An 18,129-nucleotide genomic window follows, 5' to 3' on the forward strand; every position below is an offset into this window, starting at 1 on the left:
AGGGGCCAGGTAGTTCACAAGACGGGAGTGGGTAAGATTTCTCTTCTATGAGAAAAGTGAACACTTGGTCTCGGGTGGGGAATCCACAGGAAGTACAGACTGGAGCACGCAGGCCCACCTAAGGGCAGCACCTGCTGTTGTTCTGCCATCAGCCAGTCATGGCCACACGGGAAGCCTAGCCCAGTCCGCCATTTTGGAGAAATCCGTACTGTCAGGAAAAGCACCCCGAATGTTCAAGCACTGGTGACTAATTGAAATCACCAAAGTTTGCACCAAAGACGACATGATTACAGACTGGCTTATGCCCATGAATTGCCTTCTCTGCCTTACAAGCACAGAAATTGTAATCTTGTGTTCTATAAAATACACCTATTAAGTAAGATGAGTTGGGTCCCAATCATTCAATCACTAAAATCTATTGTGGAATCTGCTGTGTTTTCGTAGAGTGAGGGGGCCACAGGCAGGGTAAAATTAAAATGGAATGTTTCAGTTCTGACCCTGTGCACATTCGTGTGTTTTCCATGGAGTATAGGCCCCCTCCTACCATATTCAGTAAAGCTCCGTTTTTATTGTTCTTATACTTTGGGCTTTATTTTTAGACAAGCCTGAAAAAAAAAGGTGGTCGGGCTTGGAAAGGGGTAGGAAACTGCCACTCTAATTCTTTAATACATTGTTAAATGTTTACCATGCTAGACACTAAGCTAAGTGCTTACTGTGCTATTTAGGCTCCGTTAGGTCACCATTACCTTTAATTTGTAAGTGAACAGACAGGAACAGGGAGATTAAATAAGTTGCCAAGGTCACACAGCTGGTAAAGGTCAGAGACAAGTTCACTCCATAGTGTATTGTTTCCCTTCTACTCCCTTACTAAACAGTAATTTTTACTCCACACTTCAGAAGTTATACAGGATCATGTATCTAGAGCTGTGTTTTAAATTGAAGGTTGAGCTCATCAGTGGGTTAAAATAAATAGGTCACAGCAGAATAGAAAATTCTAAGGTGTTAAGTATTGTTGCATGATACTATTGTTTCAATCATGTGCCAGTCAGGAGTTGGCATGTTGTCAGAGCTGTCTCACTTGCTTTAGTGGATATCAGGCCAACACCCTACTCCTCCCAAAAGGACAATCACTAGCCTGATCTCTAGCAGGAAGATTTATCTTGCCAAGCTTTGCCTATTGTACAACGGGATCATATGATATGTATTATTTTGCATCTGGTTTCTTTCACACAACCTTGTTAATAACATTTATCCACATTATTCATTCATGTCCATTGTGTGGATATACACATTTTATTTGTCCATTCTAGTACTGATGAGAATTTGGGTAGTTTCTACTGTTTGTCTATTACGAATATTGCTATTATAAATATGCACATTCTAGTGTATGTCTTTTGATAGAGATATGTTTCTGTTGGATATATACATGGAAGTAGAACTTCCTAGTCATAAGATATACATTACAGTCAACAGAAATTTTCCAAAGTGATTAATCCAAAAGATACTTCCAGCATACTAGAGTGTCAGTTGCTTCACATCCTTGGAGCACAATGATTTTGTTGTGTTCCAGTGCCTAAGCCATCTAAGCAGTAGGTGCAGCAACTGTGCAATAAATATCTGTTCAAAGAATGAATCTGAACTTACATGGCATTTAAAGCTGTGGCCTTGATTAAGATCATCTGTGAAGAGGGACACTTGGATGGCTGTCAGTTAAGTGACCAACTCCTGGTATCAGTTTAGGTCATGATCTCACAGTTCACGAGTTTGAGCCCTGCATCGGGATCCACGCTGACAGTGCAGAGCCTGATTGGGATTCTCTCTCTTTCTGCCGCTCTCTGGCCCATTTCCTCTCCAAAAAAAAAAAAAAAAAAAAAAAAAAAAATAATCATCTGGAAAGAAATGCAATTTTTTTTAATGTTTATTTATTTTTGAGGGGGGGCGGGGAGATCATGAGCCAGGGAGAGGCAGAGAGAATCCCAAGCAGGCTCCATGCTGTCAGTGCAGAGCCTGACACGGAGATCAATCTCATGAACTGGGAGACAATGACCTGAGCCGAGACCAAGGGTCGGACACTTAACTGACTGAGCCATCCAGGTGTCCCCTAAAAATTCAGTTAGATAACAGGGCTGATGAACAAACTTTGGGTGACTCCTACAGTTAGAGACCCGGCAGGAGAGAATAAGCAGAGGAGGAAAATGGGAGAACATGAAGTTCTTCAAGAGTAAAGTAGGTTTCAAGGAGGGGGCAGTCAACTGTTTTTGAATGCTGCCAAGAGATTGTAAGATGGGGGCAGAGGCTGGGAAAGGAGTTAGATTTTTGGTCATTTCAAACCTGAGGGACTTAAGCATTAAATCATTCACACTGAGACTTCATATAGATAACTGGATATAGGAGTCCGGTGTTTAGAACCTGACATATAAGCCTGGTATTTGTGAGTGTAAATATATTGTGAAGGAGAGAATGTAAATGGAGAAGAGACAGGGTTCCAGCCCAGAGGCATTTCTACTGCAAAGCGGAACAGAGGCAAACATTTACAAAACATGATACAGAGTCAAGTGTCTCACGAGGTAGGAGAGAGACCTGGAAAGTGTGTTGCCACTGAGGTAATGCCAACATTAACTGTGTTAAATGTTGAGGACAGTTTCAACAAAATGAGAACAGAAACTAACAATCACTGGATTTAATAACTACCAATTAATAACTACCTTAGTCAGTAAATATTCTTCTAAAACATCACTTTGAATGACTGCACAGAATCCCATTGTATGGCAGTAGTTAAATCTGCTCACCCAGTCTCATTGTTGGAATTCTTAGATTGTTCCCAAACCTTGAGAATTATGGGTAATGTTGCCTTGACCACACTCTTAGATTTGAAATTGCTAGATGAAAAAAGTATGTATCTTCTCAAGGCTTTTGATATATAGCTACCAAACTACTCTCTAGAAAGGTTTTATTAAATTCTATACCACCCCAAGGAAACACAGTAATTGCAAAAACTGCCTTTGCCATTTTGATCAGTGATATATGGGATCTTACAGTTGCATTTTTGTTATTAAGGTCCTGGGGCACCTGGCTGGCTCAGCTGGAGGAGCAGGTGACTCTTGATCTTGGGGTTGTGAGTTCCAGCCCCACCCTGGGTGTGTAGAAATTACAATCAATCAATCAACTTAAACAGTCCTGCATGTTTATTGCTCATTGGTCATATATGAATAGCCTGCACATATCTCTTGCCCCAAATGTGAGTTGTTTATAGGGCAAACTGGTGACATATCCAGAAATCTGAAATGTTGGTGTAAAGTAAAAAAAAAAAAAAAAAAATGTAGATAAGATTAAGGGTACCTGGGTGGCTCAGTCTGTTATAGTGGGACTCTTGGTTTCGGCTCAGATCATGATCTCAGGGTTGGTGGGTTCCAGCCCCCCCAGTGGGGTCCACGCTGACAGCACAGAGCCTGCTTGGGATTCTCTCCCTCCCTTTCTGCACTTACCCCACTTGCTCTATCTCTCAAAATAAATAAATAAACTTAAAAAAATGTAGATAAGCTTAAACTGAATTACAGCTTGCCAGTATACTAGCTAAGTGACCTTGGTCAGGTAACTTCTCAGGTCCCATAGTCTTTGTGAAATGGTGATCAGATCTACCTTGAAGTGTTGTGAACAATAACTTACATAAATACTGGAAATTACAACAATTATTATGACAGTTATTCTGCATAAGCAATTGCACCATGGCACAGGAATCTAAAAATGCAGTATGTAGAGTAATTGATTGATTTGAAGAAACTAAGAGGCTATTTGCGGCATTTCCACCATCCCACTCCAATTTCTGCCCGTCCTCCCGGGTGCTGGTAGTGTCACTATGGCAACGACCACGCGCTGCCGCTGCCGTAGGCTCCGTTCTCTGGCGGTTACCGAACTCCGCCACCACTCCACTCTCCGCAGACCAGCGACTGCACAGCGCGTCCCGACCACCTGGTCTCGGGTAAATCTCCCTTGGCTCGAAGGCCAGGAGCCACGGGGCAGGATGGCCAAGGCGGGAGCCTCTTCGTCGCTGGAGGACTTGGACCTGAGCGGAGAAGAGGTCCAGCGGCTCACCTCCGCCTTCCAGGACCCGGAGTTCCGGCGAATGTTCTCCGAGTACGCAAAAGAGCTCACAGACCCCGAGAACCGGCGGCGCTACGAGGAGGAAATCACCGCGCTAGAGCGTGAACGTGGAGTGGATGTGCGGTTCGTACACCCGCAACCTGGCCACGTGCTGCGCACTAGCCTCGACGGGGCGCAGCGCTGCTTCGTGAACGTGTGCAGCAACGCACTGGTGGGCGCGCCCAGCAGCCGACCCGGCCCTGGGGGCGCGGCGACCGGCAGCCAGTGGTCCCTGCCCTACAGCCTGGCTCCCGGCCGCGAGTACGCGGGGGACCGAGGCACCCGCTACACTGTCTACGACGTAGTCTTCCACCCAGACGCGCTCACGCTAGCCCGGCGCCACGAACGCTTCCGCCAGATGCTAGACACCACGGCCCTGGAGGCCATCGAGAAGCAGTTCGGCGTGAAGTTAGACCGCAGGAATGCCAAGACTCTGAAGATCAGGTACAAGGGGACTCCGGAGGCCGCCGTCCTGCGCACACCCCTGCCCGGGGGTGTCCCGGCCCGGCCCGAAGGGGAGCCGGAGAGCCCTCTCCCCGATTTCCCCTACCCCTACCGGTGCCCGGCGGTGGCCGGGAACTCTGTGGTCCCCCGGACCCAGGCGCCCTCCCCTCCGGAGGCGGTCCTGCAGCCCGCCCCCACAGAACCTCGCTACAGCGTGGTGCAGCGCCACCACGTGGACCTCCAGGATTACCGCTGTTCCCGGGATTCGGCCCCCAGTCCGGTGCCCCGGGAGCTGGTGGTCACCATCGAGCTGCCGCTGTTGCGCTCGGCCGAGCAGGCGGCGCTGGAGGTGACGGGAAAGCGGCTGTGCCTTGATTCAAGGAAGCCCGACTACCGGCTGCGGCTGTCGCTCCCGTACCCGGTGGACGACAGCCGCGGCAAGGCGCAGTTCAACAAGGCCCGGCGACAGCTGGTGGTCACGCTTCCCGTGGCACTACCCCCAGCGCGCCAGATACCCACGGCGGAGCCGGAAGAGCCCGTCTACACACCCGGAACTGACGGCGCGGCGTGCCCTTCCGCTCGCGAGGGGGAGGCGGGCCCGGCAGGGGGTTGTGCCGGGATTGGCGGCCCGGAGCCCAGGCTCCCTGGCGCTGCGGATTTACCGAGCACTAGTGCGGCCGCCGCTGTGGAGGAGCTTGTCTCCCAGCCCGAGGAGCGGGCCTTGGACAAGCAAGCTGTGTGGACCACGGGCATCGAGGAGGAGCCGCCTTCCGTAGCAGGGAGCTCACCTGGGGACGGTGGAGGAGGCTCCCCTTGTACTTCATCTGGGGACCTTGACAGGGGGTCTTCTGCAGGAAGAGGGAGTGCGCGGGGAGATCTCAGTGTTGAGACGCGCGTGATCGGGGAAGGTGTTCCATCTGATCGAGCCATGGGTCGTCCCGGGACGGGCAGCAGGGAACCATTGTGTCCTCCTTTGCAGTGTAATCAGGATGAAGAATCCCTGACTCTGCTAATTCAAGTGCCTCGGATCCAACCGCAAAGCCTTCAAGGGGATGTGAGCCCCTTCCGGTACGAATTGTGCTTCTCCACCCAGGACTTAGTTTATTATTCTTTCTTTTTGCAATTCGCTCCAGAGAATAAATTGAATACCAAAGAACCTGTGGTTAGTGTTTCTTCAAACAATGCAGTGATAGAACTGGCCAAATCTCCAGAATGCCATGGACATTGGAGAGAGTGGTATTACGGTTTAAACAAAGATTCTTTGGAGGTAACAGTTCTTTCTAGATTCTTAATATTTGAAATATTCCGTCCCACTTTTAAAATTTACTATTAAAACTGGCCCTTGAACAACACAAGATGGAACTGCATGGATCCACTTACAAGCAGATCTTTTTTGAAAAGCTTTAAGTGTATTTTGTTAAGATTTTATTTTCAAGTGATCTCTATACCCCACCTGGGGCTCGAAATCACCACCAGAGATCAACATCAGGCTCCATTGACTGAGCCAGCCAGGTGCCCCTAAATGTATTTTCTTTTATGATTTTATTAATAACATTTTGTTTTCTCTAGTTTACATTATAAGGACATAGTATAAATGCAAAATATGTGTTAATGGACTGTTTATGTTATCAGTAAGGCTTCCAATCTGCAGTAGGCTATTAGTAGTTAAGCGTTAGGGCAGTCAAAAGTTGTAGGTGGAGTTTTCAACCGTGGGATGGGGGGCGCCCCAACACCCCCCACCCCGCCACCCTCGTTGAAGGATTAACTGAATAAATATTGTTAAACTGAACATCAAGATCAGCTACACCTCTTATGGGCGGGTACTCTAGAACTTGGGGCTGAGCATTATCTAGTTTACTCAGGATACAGTTTTCATGAATAGTATGTTCTATTGTAGTTGCTACTACACTTTCAAGGTTATTGAGGTTCTTGAATTTCAGATTCTAACCCTTGAATTTGTTACAAGCTAAAAAAAATTACATGTAACAGATGAATACCTCAATGCAAACCACCAGTTGTTAATTTATGAGTTTAAAAAGTTCCTTAGAACTTCAAATTTTACAGTTTTTTAAAAAAAATTAATAGTACCGAAGTACTAATTCCCAGAAATAAAACTTGTTGCAGAGTATATATTGAAAATTAACTTTCTGGTCTTGGGCTTTAATTGCCAGAAATTTTCACCTCTTCCTGTTATTTTCCTAGATATTTGCTAATAAGTTATATTTTATGAGGGGCATCTTCTGGGAGAAGTGGTTAATTTGAAACCATCCCAAAATAGTAAATAAGCCAGGACTAGGTAAAATACTTTGTGAGAATATAATATGAAATTGACTGTTTATATCATCAGAAGGGGGACATTTAGGAAAGGGCAGTTTTTTCCTGTAATTGTTTTATTTCTTTACTTATTTTTAAAGTTTATTTAAGTAATCTCTACACCTAACGTGGGCCTTGAACTCACAATCTGAGATCATGAGTCGTATGCCCTTCTGAATGAGCCAGCCAGGTGCCCCTGTAATTGTTTTAATAAATGTAAAAATGACTTAAAACTGGGAAGAAGGCTTTATGGATAAGCAGTTGAGAGAATACTAAAGAATATATTTTAATCTAATTTTCTAGAAAGCTAACATTATTTTAGCAAGGAAATTAGACCAAAATGGGAATAGGGCAACTGTGTGTTACATCTTTGATGCCTGAAATAGATTTATAATTACTTCATTAGTCATCACATTTGCTAAGGCTGATGGAACCATAATACTCAATTATTCTTCTTTACACTTCACTGGACTAGGCTCTAAGTATTAAAGTAAAATTATTTTAAAATCACAAGAGTAATAGGTCGGTAGACATAGAAAATATAGTGATTAAATTATATGCATTATATGGAAATAATTATAAAGAGACTGGATTGTGATGGTCAAGGTCAGAATTGTTACTTTACACATAAGTACAATATTATTTATAAAAGCCTTAAATATCCACTGGAAATTTTCCTAGAGATACAGGACCACTAAATTGAATATCTTTTATTAGAGTAAAATCAGCCATTAGAATAAGGCAAGCTTATGCAAATCCTCTATATTTTAATCATAACCATTTCCATTATAAATATTACTTTCCCTTGGGTTTACTAAAGACTAAAGTATTTGGTGTATTTTTGTGCAATGAATGTGTTTTTCCAGAGACAGGAACCTTAGAAATGCTTTTAATTGGGGAATGTTTCTATCATCAGTTATTTTGGAACTTAAAATAATAGGAATGAAATTACTCCAAATTTTTGGGTAAGATTTTTCTGTACCCAAGGTTCACTTTGGTAGGCGTTCACAAGTGTAGATACTGTATAAAATAAGGGAACTTGAAACTTGTCTCTTTCTGATTTTGCCCTCCTATTTGGACAAAATAATGAACTGTGTTTATTTGGAAATTTGTTTTTATGTAAGTATTTTATTTCAGGCAACAATAAACTGATTTTATGAATTTTAAATATGGTTATCTCTTCAACACCCTAACTATATACCTATATTCATTTCACATGAATATGCACAAACTGCTTTGTGTTTGAGAGTCTGGTAAAAGTGATTTATGCATTTCCTAATAGTAGTTTGGAAATCTTTCCTATGTCTCTTGAAATCTATTTCATTCTTATAAATAGCTATATGCTAGTGTCATGCTGGATTATCTCAATGTGTAAAATTAGAATCTATTTCTCAAGTAAAATATTATATTTGGCTGTTACCAGGCCAAGAACTAAAACGCAAACTGGTCACACAAAATTTGAATAAATCCTGTCATGTATTTTTCTTAGCTGACTCATTAGGAAGTATTCTAAAATTAAATTACATTTTATAGCTGTGACTGCATTTAGACCTAGTGGTGATGTTATTCTTATACAATATTGAGAAAAAAGAAAGAAAAATATCATTTATAAGTAAGATTATCTCAGATTGTTAACAGAGACTTAGAAAAGGAACTAGGATTTTTTAAAGACTTTTCTTTTAGCGCCTTTGCCGTTATATGTATATACTCTTGCTACTCTTAACTACTCAATACTGTTTTCTTCTGCCAAAACAGCATAGGAGTAACATTAAACATTTAAAAGTATAATCCTGAACTGTGTTAAGAACTTTTACGAGCTGTTCTTAGATCAAATGTGTCAAGAATGACTTATGAGGCAGAATTTTTTTTCTCTTATTTTAGGAAAAGCTGTTTGTCAATGAAGAAAATGTTAATGAGGTACTTGAAGAGGTCCTGAGCTGTCCATTTAAACAGACAATGTCCTTAACCCCACCATTAATTGAAGTTCTTCAGGTTACTGATAGTAAGATTCAGATTCACGCAAAGGTAAGGATTTGGTGGACTTTGTAGAGTAGTGATTTAGGACCAGGTTAAAGCCTGACCAATATCTTAATTTTTGATTTCTTGATGTCATAACTTTAAATCAAATGTACATAGTATCTGGGAAGACTTAGGAGTAAAGACCTCTTTGTATGTATTTTACTGTGTGCCATGCACTTTGTGATTTATTTTCACACAGATCTCATTTCATCCCAAAGTAACTCTCCATTGAGGAATAGAGTGAGACTAACATTTAGGAAGTTTGAGTACCAGTCCAGGGACAAACAAGTCTTTTTGACTCTCAAACCGTGGGAAGGAGCTGTGTCATTCTGTTTGTTCATTATTTCTAGTTGAACCATAAGTTTGGTTATTTTGTAAAATTAATTAGTTAATTATATTTTAGAAAGGGAGAGAGCGAGCGAGCATGGGGGAGAGGGGCAAGGGAGAAAGCATCTTTTTTTTAAGTTTATTTATTTTGAGAGAGATTGCATGCACATGCCTGCACAGTTGGGGGAGGGGCAGAGAGAGAGAGGAAGAGCGGGAATCCCAAGTGGGCACCACACTGTCAGTGTAGAGCCCAATGTGAGGCTTGATCTCACAAACTGTGAGATCATGACCTAAGCCCAAATCAAGAGTTGGCTGCTCAACCGACTGAGCCACCCAGCTGCCCTGGGAGAGACACTCTTAAGCAGGCTGTCTGCTCAGGGTGGAGCCCGATGTGTGGCTTTATCCCATGACCCTAGGCTGTGGAATCATGACCTGAGCCCACGTTTAACCCACTGAGCCACCCACGTACCCCTAGTTTGGTTATTTTTAGTCTTCAATATTGGACACAGAGATAATTTAGTAACTAGCACAGTTGATTTATATATGAATGTGGGGAGGGAGTGGATCTAAAGAATCACAGAAATTCAAGAAAACTCAAGAAATTCAAGAATGACCTTATTAGAAAGACTACTAAAGGGTTGGTAGGCCAGGATTATTTTATCTTGAAGGAGATGAGGAGTCACTGGAAGGAATTAATCAAGAATTAATGCCAGGTTTGCATTGTCTGCATTATTAAAAAATAACTGGCAGCATTTGGAAGATGACTTTGAGGGGGAAGCCTGGAAATCCACAGTTCTGCAAGGGTTGTTCCCTCACAATTAAAAAAAAAAATCTATACCCAGAGAGTACTACAATTTAATTTTCTATTTGTTTCAAAGAATTCTTAATTTATTGTTTCTCTTGACCTAGTTGCAAGAATGTAGTAACTCTGAGCAGCTTCATGAAAAGGAAGAAAAAGTCAATGAAGGAAGTCCTGTAACTGAAAAAGAAAATATAGAACATCCTACCGCCTCAACAACTGATTCTGATTCATCTGTGGCAGTTAAAGTACTAGAAACAGACAGTTGTGGTTCAGTTGTATGCTTGCAACAAGAGTCTCTTGATGTTTCTCACATGCTATTTGGAAAGTCTCAGCAACCTGAGTCAAAAATGGAACCTGAATTTATAAAAGAAAAAAGTCCCGTTTACTCAAATGAGGAAAAAGATAATTTAAAAGAACCAGTGATAACAGAAGAGAAAGAATTACATGGAGACCATCAATCATTACTAAACGAAACAACAGTTCACAATTTACCTGGTCTTGACAACATAAAAGAAACCAATATGCAGGATGGTAGTGTGCAGTTTATTAAAGATCATGTGACTCAATGTGCATTCAGTTTTCATAATTCTTTGCTGTATGACTTGGATTAATTCTATATAATTTTAGAATTTAAAAGTTAAGAGTAAAGTTTTTTGGACTTAGATTATTTTTCTGTTAACTATTATTGTAAAACAAAGTACTTAAGAAAGTATAAAATTAAAATTTTCAATTTTGATTCTAATGGGGAAACTGGCGATATTTTTTGTATGTATAATTTATACAGAGTTTCCTTAATTATGGTGTTTTTTGTGATTCCTCTGATGTGTACTTTTTCTAATGGAGGGTTATTAAACATATAGTTTTAATACAACCTGTATATATTTGCTTCTGTTTGTTTTTGGCTTCTTTTCTTTACCATAACTTTAATAAAGTTTTAAAGTAAATATTCACTAAGTTGTGTCTGTTACAAAAATTCTCAAGAATGCAATTAACTGGAAATTAATCAGTATGTGTGTGTGGTGGGATAGAATCTCAAAACTATGCGTTTATAAGTTTCACTAAATAGAACATATTTATGTTTGAAACAGAGATTCTTAGAAGTTTACCAACCAATATTAACGACCCAAACAATTACAATACAAATACACTGAATGAAATTTAGTATTTTTGCTTCAACTCTGTATTTCACTCTTCTCATGTCTGTCACACACAAAATACAGGTTATATAGTGATACTTTTGAAAATTGAACTTCTTAAAAGATGTTTTTGGAAGTTACTATTGGAGTATTAAGACATTTCTTGGTCTTACAGAATACATTTATGAATATTTTTAAAAGCTTTTAAGTAATCCCTACACCCAAACGTGGGGCTTGAATTGATAACCCCGATATTGAGAGTCACATACTCCAACTGATGCAGCCAGCCAGCCAGCCTACATTTACTAATATTAGAACAATAAAAAATCTGGGAATTTGTTCCCATAGGAAAACTGTCTTTGCTGTATTACATGGAAACAAAACAGCCAGTCACGTTTCTAGTTAGTTTTTCTTGCAATATCTAAAAAAGGGTAGCAGATAATGTATCTTAAATTATTAGTTTTGTGGAATAATATTTTTATTGGAGGCCAGGAGAAAATCCGAATAAATTTTTTCTCACAAAAATTTTTAATACAGCATGAATGTAGAAAGGAAAGTATTTGTTGATCTAATTGCTGACACCAAGGCCATGATGATTTATCTATGTGTTTCAAAAAAAGATACTAATTCAAAGGTCTGGCCCTACCTTAGTCCTGGAAATTACCTAATCTCTTTAGTCCTTTGAACTGGGGAAAGTCAGATCAGAGCACCAAAAGGTAGTACAAAACCTGGCAATTCATCCTGATTTATATTTATAACCCCTCTAAAATCTGGAACCAGATTGGGCTATGAGGGTAATATAAAGGTAGCACATAAAATAAGAGAACTATTTGCTCCACCTAAAATGACCATATGCATTTTTCCACCATAATGACTCTTAATTTGATGAAATCATTTCAAAACTGTCCATTTAATACATAATTTCCCTGGGGTTGAAATGATGTCATATCTACACAAATTAATCTTTGAGTAATTTCTGGTTGAATGCAATTATATACTGTTAAGAGAAACTTCCACATTAAATATAGAATAAATTTTAAGCCTGTTTCCTATTATTGTGTGTGCCTTTTTAAAAAGTATGATTTCAGTTAAAATAAAGCCAGCACTAGAACATGTTTCACTGTAGCATGACTGAACTTTCTATCATTGCTGGTTCTCGAAAACAATTTACGCTGTATTTCACTTACAAGGCAGCTTTTTATTGTTCATTAGCTATGCTTGGCTAATTTGAAAGCCAGTTTCTTCCAAAGGGAATGCATTGTCAAGAGTGGGGTTTTCTTTAATTCAAATTCAGTTGTATGATGTACAAAGGGTTCATATGAAGATACAATGCAAACTATAAAACTTCTAGAATGCCTTTACTGAATTTTGGTATAAAGAGTAAACAAAATTTCTTCTACAAAATGATTAGGAACTTTTTATGCAAAAATGAGTTATTTTATTTTGGCAGCACTAAAAGAAAAAAAAACCCACTGTATTTCTACATTGAGGTGAAAACAGTGTTTCAACTTTCTTATCAAATACATTCCAAAAGAAAGTGTGTTCTATGAAGGCTCCAAAGCACAGGCAAATCTTAACACAATAATACAGGAATCTGTAATACTGAAAATGTCTGTTCTGATAGGGTGTTTAACAAACATAACTTTTGAATTATAAAACCAGCGAAGCAAACCCTTCCTAGTAACCGTGTCGAGTGAAATTGGGCTTGCTCCATTAATACTCTAATGATTCTATTGTAATACTTTTTACTGTTATGACAATTTTAAATAAAGTTTGCTGTACTTAAAATAAGTTTTGAAAGTGGAAAAGTGTACAAAGTTCCAGATAAAAAGATTAAGAGATGCAATTTAAATAAAATTTCTCCTCTTTTCTTTTACCGGTTAACAATGATTACCTTTAGCTGATACAGATTGAACTTTAAAACCCAACTCCTGAAATGAAAACTTCTGTTTAAATTTTTGTCAGACATAGAAGGAAAAGATTACTATATTTGGACATCTTTTACAAGAATTGTTTTTTTGTTTTTTGTTTTTTTTGTATTAAAGCAGAAACCAGTTCCTAAACCCTTTTTATTCAATTGTTTATCCTGTTTGGACAAATATCAAAAATAGAAGACTGTCACTTTTGCTTTTGTAATTGTGATTTTTCACTGCAGTCTTCTATAACTTTTACAGAGTTCATGGTCCCTAATATCTCCCCACCCTCCATTCTTCCTAGGTGGGGAAATGGCTGCCACAAACTTCTCACTGATAGTTAGAGTGTCTGGAAACAAGTACTGTTTGTTATTATTTAAGAGTGACTCAATTTGGGCACTCTGGGTGGATGGTCTACAGGTTTTCTTGTGGTGCATACCACAGTCTCCAGCATGAAATATCCTAGGAACTTGAGGAACCAGCACTTTCCAGAATTTTGGAAGACAGGATACAGTTAAATATTGAAGAGTCCAGTCCCAGTTATAATCATCGTAAGTACAGAAAGTGTCCGTGCACTCAATCAACTTCTGATACGCATCCCGGGTCAAGGCTAGACCCATATTGTGCTCTGTGGATTTCCAAGTTTTCACGTCTACCTTGTCAGCAATGCCATGGAAACTGCGACTGGCCGTATACGTCCCCAGGGAGAGAACATCACACTCAGGACACTCTTGCTGCTTTAACTTCCACATCTTTTTGAAGACATGGTAAAAGTCTGGGGCTAAGTAGTGATCCTCCTCTAGGAAAAGTATGAGGCCAGCATAGTCTCGAAGAACTTTGACCCTTTCCCATACAAAATGCAGCTTCCACCACCAATGGTGTTTGGTTTGGGAGAACTTGGCCTCTCTATAATGGCCAAAGGAGTCGGGATACTCAGCATTAATGCATCCCATCTTCAAAGCTGCATTCTTCTCCAGGTCTCGGGGGCAATCTCTGGGGTCGCTGCCTGGAAACTCGTTGGGGTACAACTGAATGCTGAAAGGAAAGAACACCTGCAGAACCGGACAGAAATCCACCCCAGCGATCAGTTGATTGATTTCTGTCGACCAGAAGTCATGGCTAAAGATGACGAGGACGCTGTCGATGCCCTGGGCTTTCCGGAGGGAGTCCAGCAGCAGTCTGAGGTAATCGGGCCGGTTATGCACCTGGACCACCAGCACCAGCTCTCGAGGGGTCCAGGAGCCGGCCTTATCTACATTCCTCAGCGTCTGGTCGAAGTTCAGCTGGTACACCAGGGACCTGTACCGCAGCGTCAGGTTGTCCGCCTCGGGCTGCGGGGCCGCGGGGACCAGCGGAGCCGCCGACTCGTTGGAGACCCGGCGGATGCCCACGGACACAGCCGAATGGTCCCCGCCCCGGCCGCCCGCACCTCTCGCGGGCTCGGCGTCCAGCAGCGGCGGGGCGAGGGCCTCGTTTTTCCTTTGTCGCCCATTGCTGCTCCAGAGGACGAAGCCGCAGGCGGCCACCACGAGCGTCAGGATCAGCACCTTCCGCTTGTAGATGCGGAACCTCATGGTCTCCAGGGCCGGGAGCGCTGGCGGGCGGGCGCGAAAAGGAGCTAGCGGCTTCTGCACAGAAGGGGCGGGCGGGTGGCGGCCGTCGCCTTGGACTGAGGCAGTCGGAACTGGACCCCGCGGCTGCCCTAGCTAACTCATCCCGGGCCCCGGGGGTCCTGGGGCCCGAAGGGTCTCAGCTCCCCCGCGCCGCCCGGGCTCCACACATCCTCGCCTGGCAGCTGCAGCTCGGGCAGCGGCCCCGCGGCTAGGAGCCGCGGCTCGGCATCGCCTCGGTCCTCTCCATTCAGCAAGGGTCCCGGAAGAAGCCCCGCAGCGGCCCCACCGCACTCCCGCTTGGTTACCTGCGCCTCCAGCGGCCCTGCGTCCTCTGCGCTCTCATCCTTACACGGGCCCTACACCGCCAAGACCGAGCGACGCAGCCTCGCCCCACTCCGGCGGCGACCGTTCTGACAACCCGCGACTGGCCCGCGGAGCGCCGCGGCCCTCCGGCCCACACCCCTCCGGCCCGCCCCTTGGGCCCCTGGTTGGAGCTTCCCGGACGCGTCCGGGGACGCCAGGCCGCCGCTGCCTGCTGCCTATTGGCCTTTAGTACTGTCGCTCACGCACAGTTCCTGCTTCCGCCTCGTTCCTCCCTTTCCTGTTAGGCGCGAGCGAGGCGAGGCGAGGCGAGGCGAGGCCAGGCGAGGATCGCGGACGCCGAATTTGCCGGTGAGCTAAGACGGTAGTGTAGCGTCTCAGCAGGAGCCTCCAGTGCTGGGAACCCGGGGATGGACGAGGCCCTTGTGGGAACTGGAGGGCGAGACCCGCTGCCTGGTTTGCTAGAGCTAAAGAACTGGCTTCTCCCTTTGGAAAGGGGCTCAGGAATGGCGGCTAGTGGGCCGGGAGGCACATATTAAGGACACGTCAGCCTTCAGGGCTGCTCTGACGGGTGGCTGTAATTCTGAGAGGAAAAGTGAAACCAGACTGATTTGGTTCCCGGAGAAGGAGCGTAGGCGGGCCGTAGCCACTGTATCGCGCGCTGAACCGGGAATGCCCGGGCGCTAGAACGTGGGGGAAGAGGGTGCGAGGAAGAGCCGGAGGCTCTAGCTTTGGCCTTCTCTGAGAAAGAAAATTAGATAGACACCACTTCTTTTCTTTTGGGGTAGCCACAGTAAATTAAACTCCAAAGGAACTCGCTTTGTACGGGGAAACTGGCTCCTGAGCCCCCTGTGCTGCTGCATTGCATGCTAATTTTTATTGAGTCTCATTCTATACATGCTCTAATAATTTAAGCATTCCAAAAGGTGTGCACTTTTCTGTGTAATTTATTCTTATATGAAATGAGTACTTGGTGGGTCTATACCTTAGTGATACATGTAATGCTGTAATGTTTTCCTGAATTTTTAAAACGTTTTATTCAAAATGTTTGTCTGCCACTGTAATTTTAAATGTTTTACCAGTTTGAATCGTGCTGACAGCCCTGCTGCAAAGATGGTCAATGTTCCGAAAACCCGAAGGACTTTCTGTAAGAAGTGTGGAAAGCATCAGCCTCACAAAGTGACCCAGTATAAGAAGGGCAAGGATTCCCTGTATGCCCAGGGAAAGAGGCGCTACGATCGGAAGCAGAGTGGCTATGGTGGGCAGACGAAGCCAATTTTCCGGAAGAAAGCTAAAACCACAAAGAAGATTGTGCTGAGGCTTGAATGTGTCGAACCTAACTGCAGGTCCAAGAGGATGCTGGCCATTAAAAGATGCAAGCATTTTGAACTGGGAGGAGATAAGAAGAGAAAGGGCCAAGTGATCCAGTTCTAAGCTTTGGGATTCTTCTTTTCCTTGATGCTTGTAGCAACGTTATCTGTATGAAAAATAAATGCAGTAATATTTTTGCTCAAATATTCTGTGTTTTTTGAAATACAAATAGAATGACATATTTAATGTGATTCAAAATTAAGGAAATAACAGCAAATTTGTTGAACTAAGATATATCCTCTTCTCAAATTTATTTTAGTTTCATAAGAATTGGAATATTGTTTATGTGTCACAAACACACATACATATATAAAAAGACAGGAGTACCACCTCCAACTTTACAACAAGGTTATGGAACTCTATCAGGGAAAAAAACTCAGACCTTCTTTACCTTTTCTGGTTAATTTCAAATATGTTAGGCAAATTCATAATCATGATTGAAGAGCTCCTGGGAAAAGTCAAATCAGATTTTCAAGAAAAGTAAATGAAGAGGCTAAATTAAGCCTGTGTATAGCAGACTCAGTGGGGCAGAGTATCAAAGATGAGGGATAAAAAGAGCCGACTTTTTGCAAATTAGTGTCCAGTAAGGACCACTAGTCATATAGATATTTAAATTAAAAAGCAGTTTCTCAGTTAACACTAGCAGCTACATTTAGTGCTCAATAGCCACATGTGCTGAGTGACTACTCTATTGGACAACAAAGATACAGAACATTTCCATTACGGTTTTTTTGGATGGCATGGTTTTTAGACTGGTCCTGAATGTAAGGCAGGAATTAAAAACTGACTTCTAACTGCAAAATGTTCTGAAGCTAGTGAAGAACCATGAGTCCATAATAGCATGGACTGCTTTTTGAATCTTTTAGAAACTACTCTGGGAGGTACTCAAATGTTACAACTTGGTTATTGGGAGGTTTGAGGAAGCAAGCAGTTACTACTGAAAATAGAATGGAAGGCTGAAACTCAAAGAAGTGAACCTTATAACCCATGAAAGGCAAAAAAAAAAGTATCAAAAGGAGAAATAAACTGACAAAGGGTATGGATTATGAGAAGACAAATTCTGCATTCTGTACAAGAATTTTAAGTTGGCCAAGATAGTTGCATGGGATGGCTTTTAGATGAGTAAGGATGCAAAGACAAAGGGCTAGGGTGTAGGAGTAACAGATGGCTAGCACTTAGTCCCAACACAGACACATCTGCATTTGTTATTGAAGGAACTTTTTCTTCAAGAACATGTAAAAATCAGATACAAGTTAAATATGTCACAATACATTTTTTAAAGAACTATGTTTTAAAGTAGTTACATAACCTGGGTAATTCCTCGCCGTTTTGTTCAGAAGAAACTAAGATATTATACTTACAGAATTCTTGGTTTTAAAGAGCAAAAGTGAATTAACTTTAGAAGGCAGTATAAAGCCTGGACTTAAAATCTGATCTGGGTTTATGGTACTGACCTCCTAGGGTAATTGGTGAGGATTAAATAAAATACTGTATGTAAAACACTTGTGACAAATACTCTGCTAAATGGCAGCTCTTTTTATGTAAGCCATGTTTGCATTATATATATGATTTTTTTAAATCAAAAACCAGAAATTTTTGCAGGAAGGATTTAATTGACCACAAGCAATACAAATTTAAGGTCACCCAAATAATTATGGCTCTGGACCAAAGAATCTGCTCTGAGAAGAAACCATATTTTGGAATAGAATAGAAATTTGGAAGGAATAGAA

The 18,129-nt window shown here is 42.2% G+C and overlaps 3 protein-coding genes across 3 annotated transcripts; 2 read left to right on the forward strand and 1 right to left on the reverse strand.

Moving 5' to 3' along the window:
• The first annotated feature begins 3,915 nt into the window (after window positions 1-3,915).
• DNAAF2 (dynein axonemal assembly factor 2) lies at window positions 3,916-10,725 on the forward strand. Its single transcript, XM_049612827.1, has 3 exons — window positions 3,916-5,851; window positions 8,779-8,922; window positions 10,153-10,725. Exons 1-3 carry the CDS (start codon window positions 4,022-4,024, stop codon window positions 10,654-10,656), a joined length of 2,478 nt encoding a protein of 825 aa, XP_049468784.1. The 5' UTR covers window positions 3,916-4,021; the 3' UTR covers window positions 10,657-10,725.
• A 2,511-nt stretch (window positions 10,726-13,236) lies between these two features.
• On the reverse strand, window positions 13,237-15,101 carry MGAT2 (alpha-1,6-mannosyl-glycoprotein 2-beta-N-acetylglucosaminyltransferase). Its single transcript, XM_049612834.1, has 2 exons — window positions 15,013-15,101; window positions 13,237-14,722 (listed from the first exon to the last, which is right to left on the reverse strand). The coding sequence occupies exon 2, from the start codon at window positions 14,666-14,668 to the stop codon at window positions 13,328-13,330; it is 1,341 nt and encodes a 446-aa protein (XP_049468791.1). The 5' UTR covers window positions 14,669-14,722; window positions 15,013-15,101; the 3' UTR covers window positions 13,237-13,327.
• Window positions 15,102-15,283: 182 nt separating this feature from the next.
• Window positions 15,284-16,543, forward strand: RPL36AL (ribosomal protein L36a like). The gene is made up of 2 exons (XM_049612838.1): window positions 15,284-15,379; window positions 16,111-16,543. The coding sequence occupies exon 2, from the start codon at window positions 16,142-16,144 to the stop codon at window positions 16,460-16,462; it is 321 nt and encodes a 106-aa protein (XP_049468795.1). The 5' UTR covers window positions 15,284-15,379; window positions 16,111-16,141; the 3' UTR covers window positions 16,463-16,543.
• The last annotated feature ends 1,586 nt before the right edge of the window (window positions 16,544-18,129 follow it).

This window comes from Panthera uncia (assembly GCF_023721935.1).
Source record: "Panthera uncia isolate 11264 chromosome B3 unlocalized genomic scaffold, Puncia_PCG_1.0 HiC_scaffold_1, whole genome shotgun sequence".
Taxonomy (NCBI): Eukaryota; Metazoa; Chordata; class Mammalia; order Carnivora; family Felidae; genus Panthera; species Panthera uncia.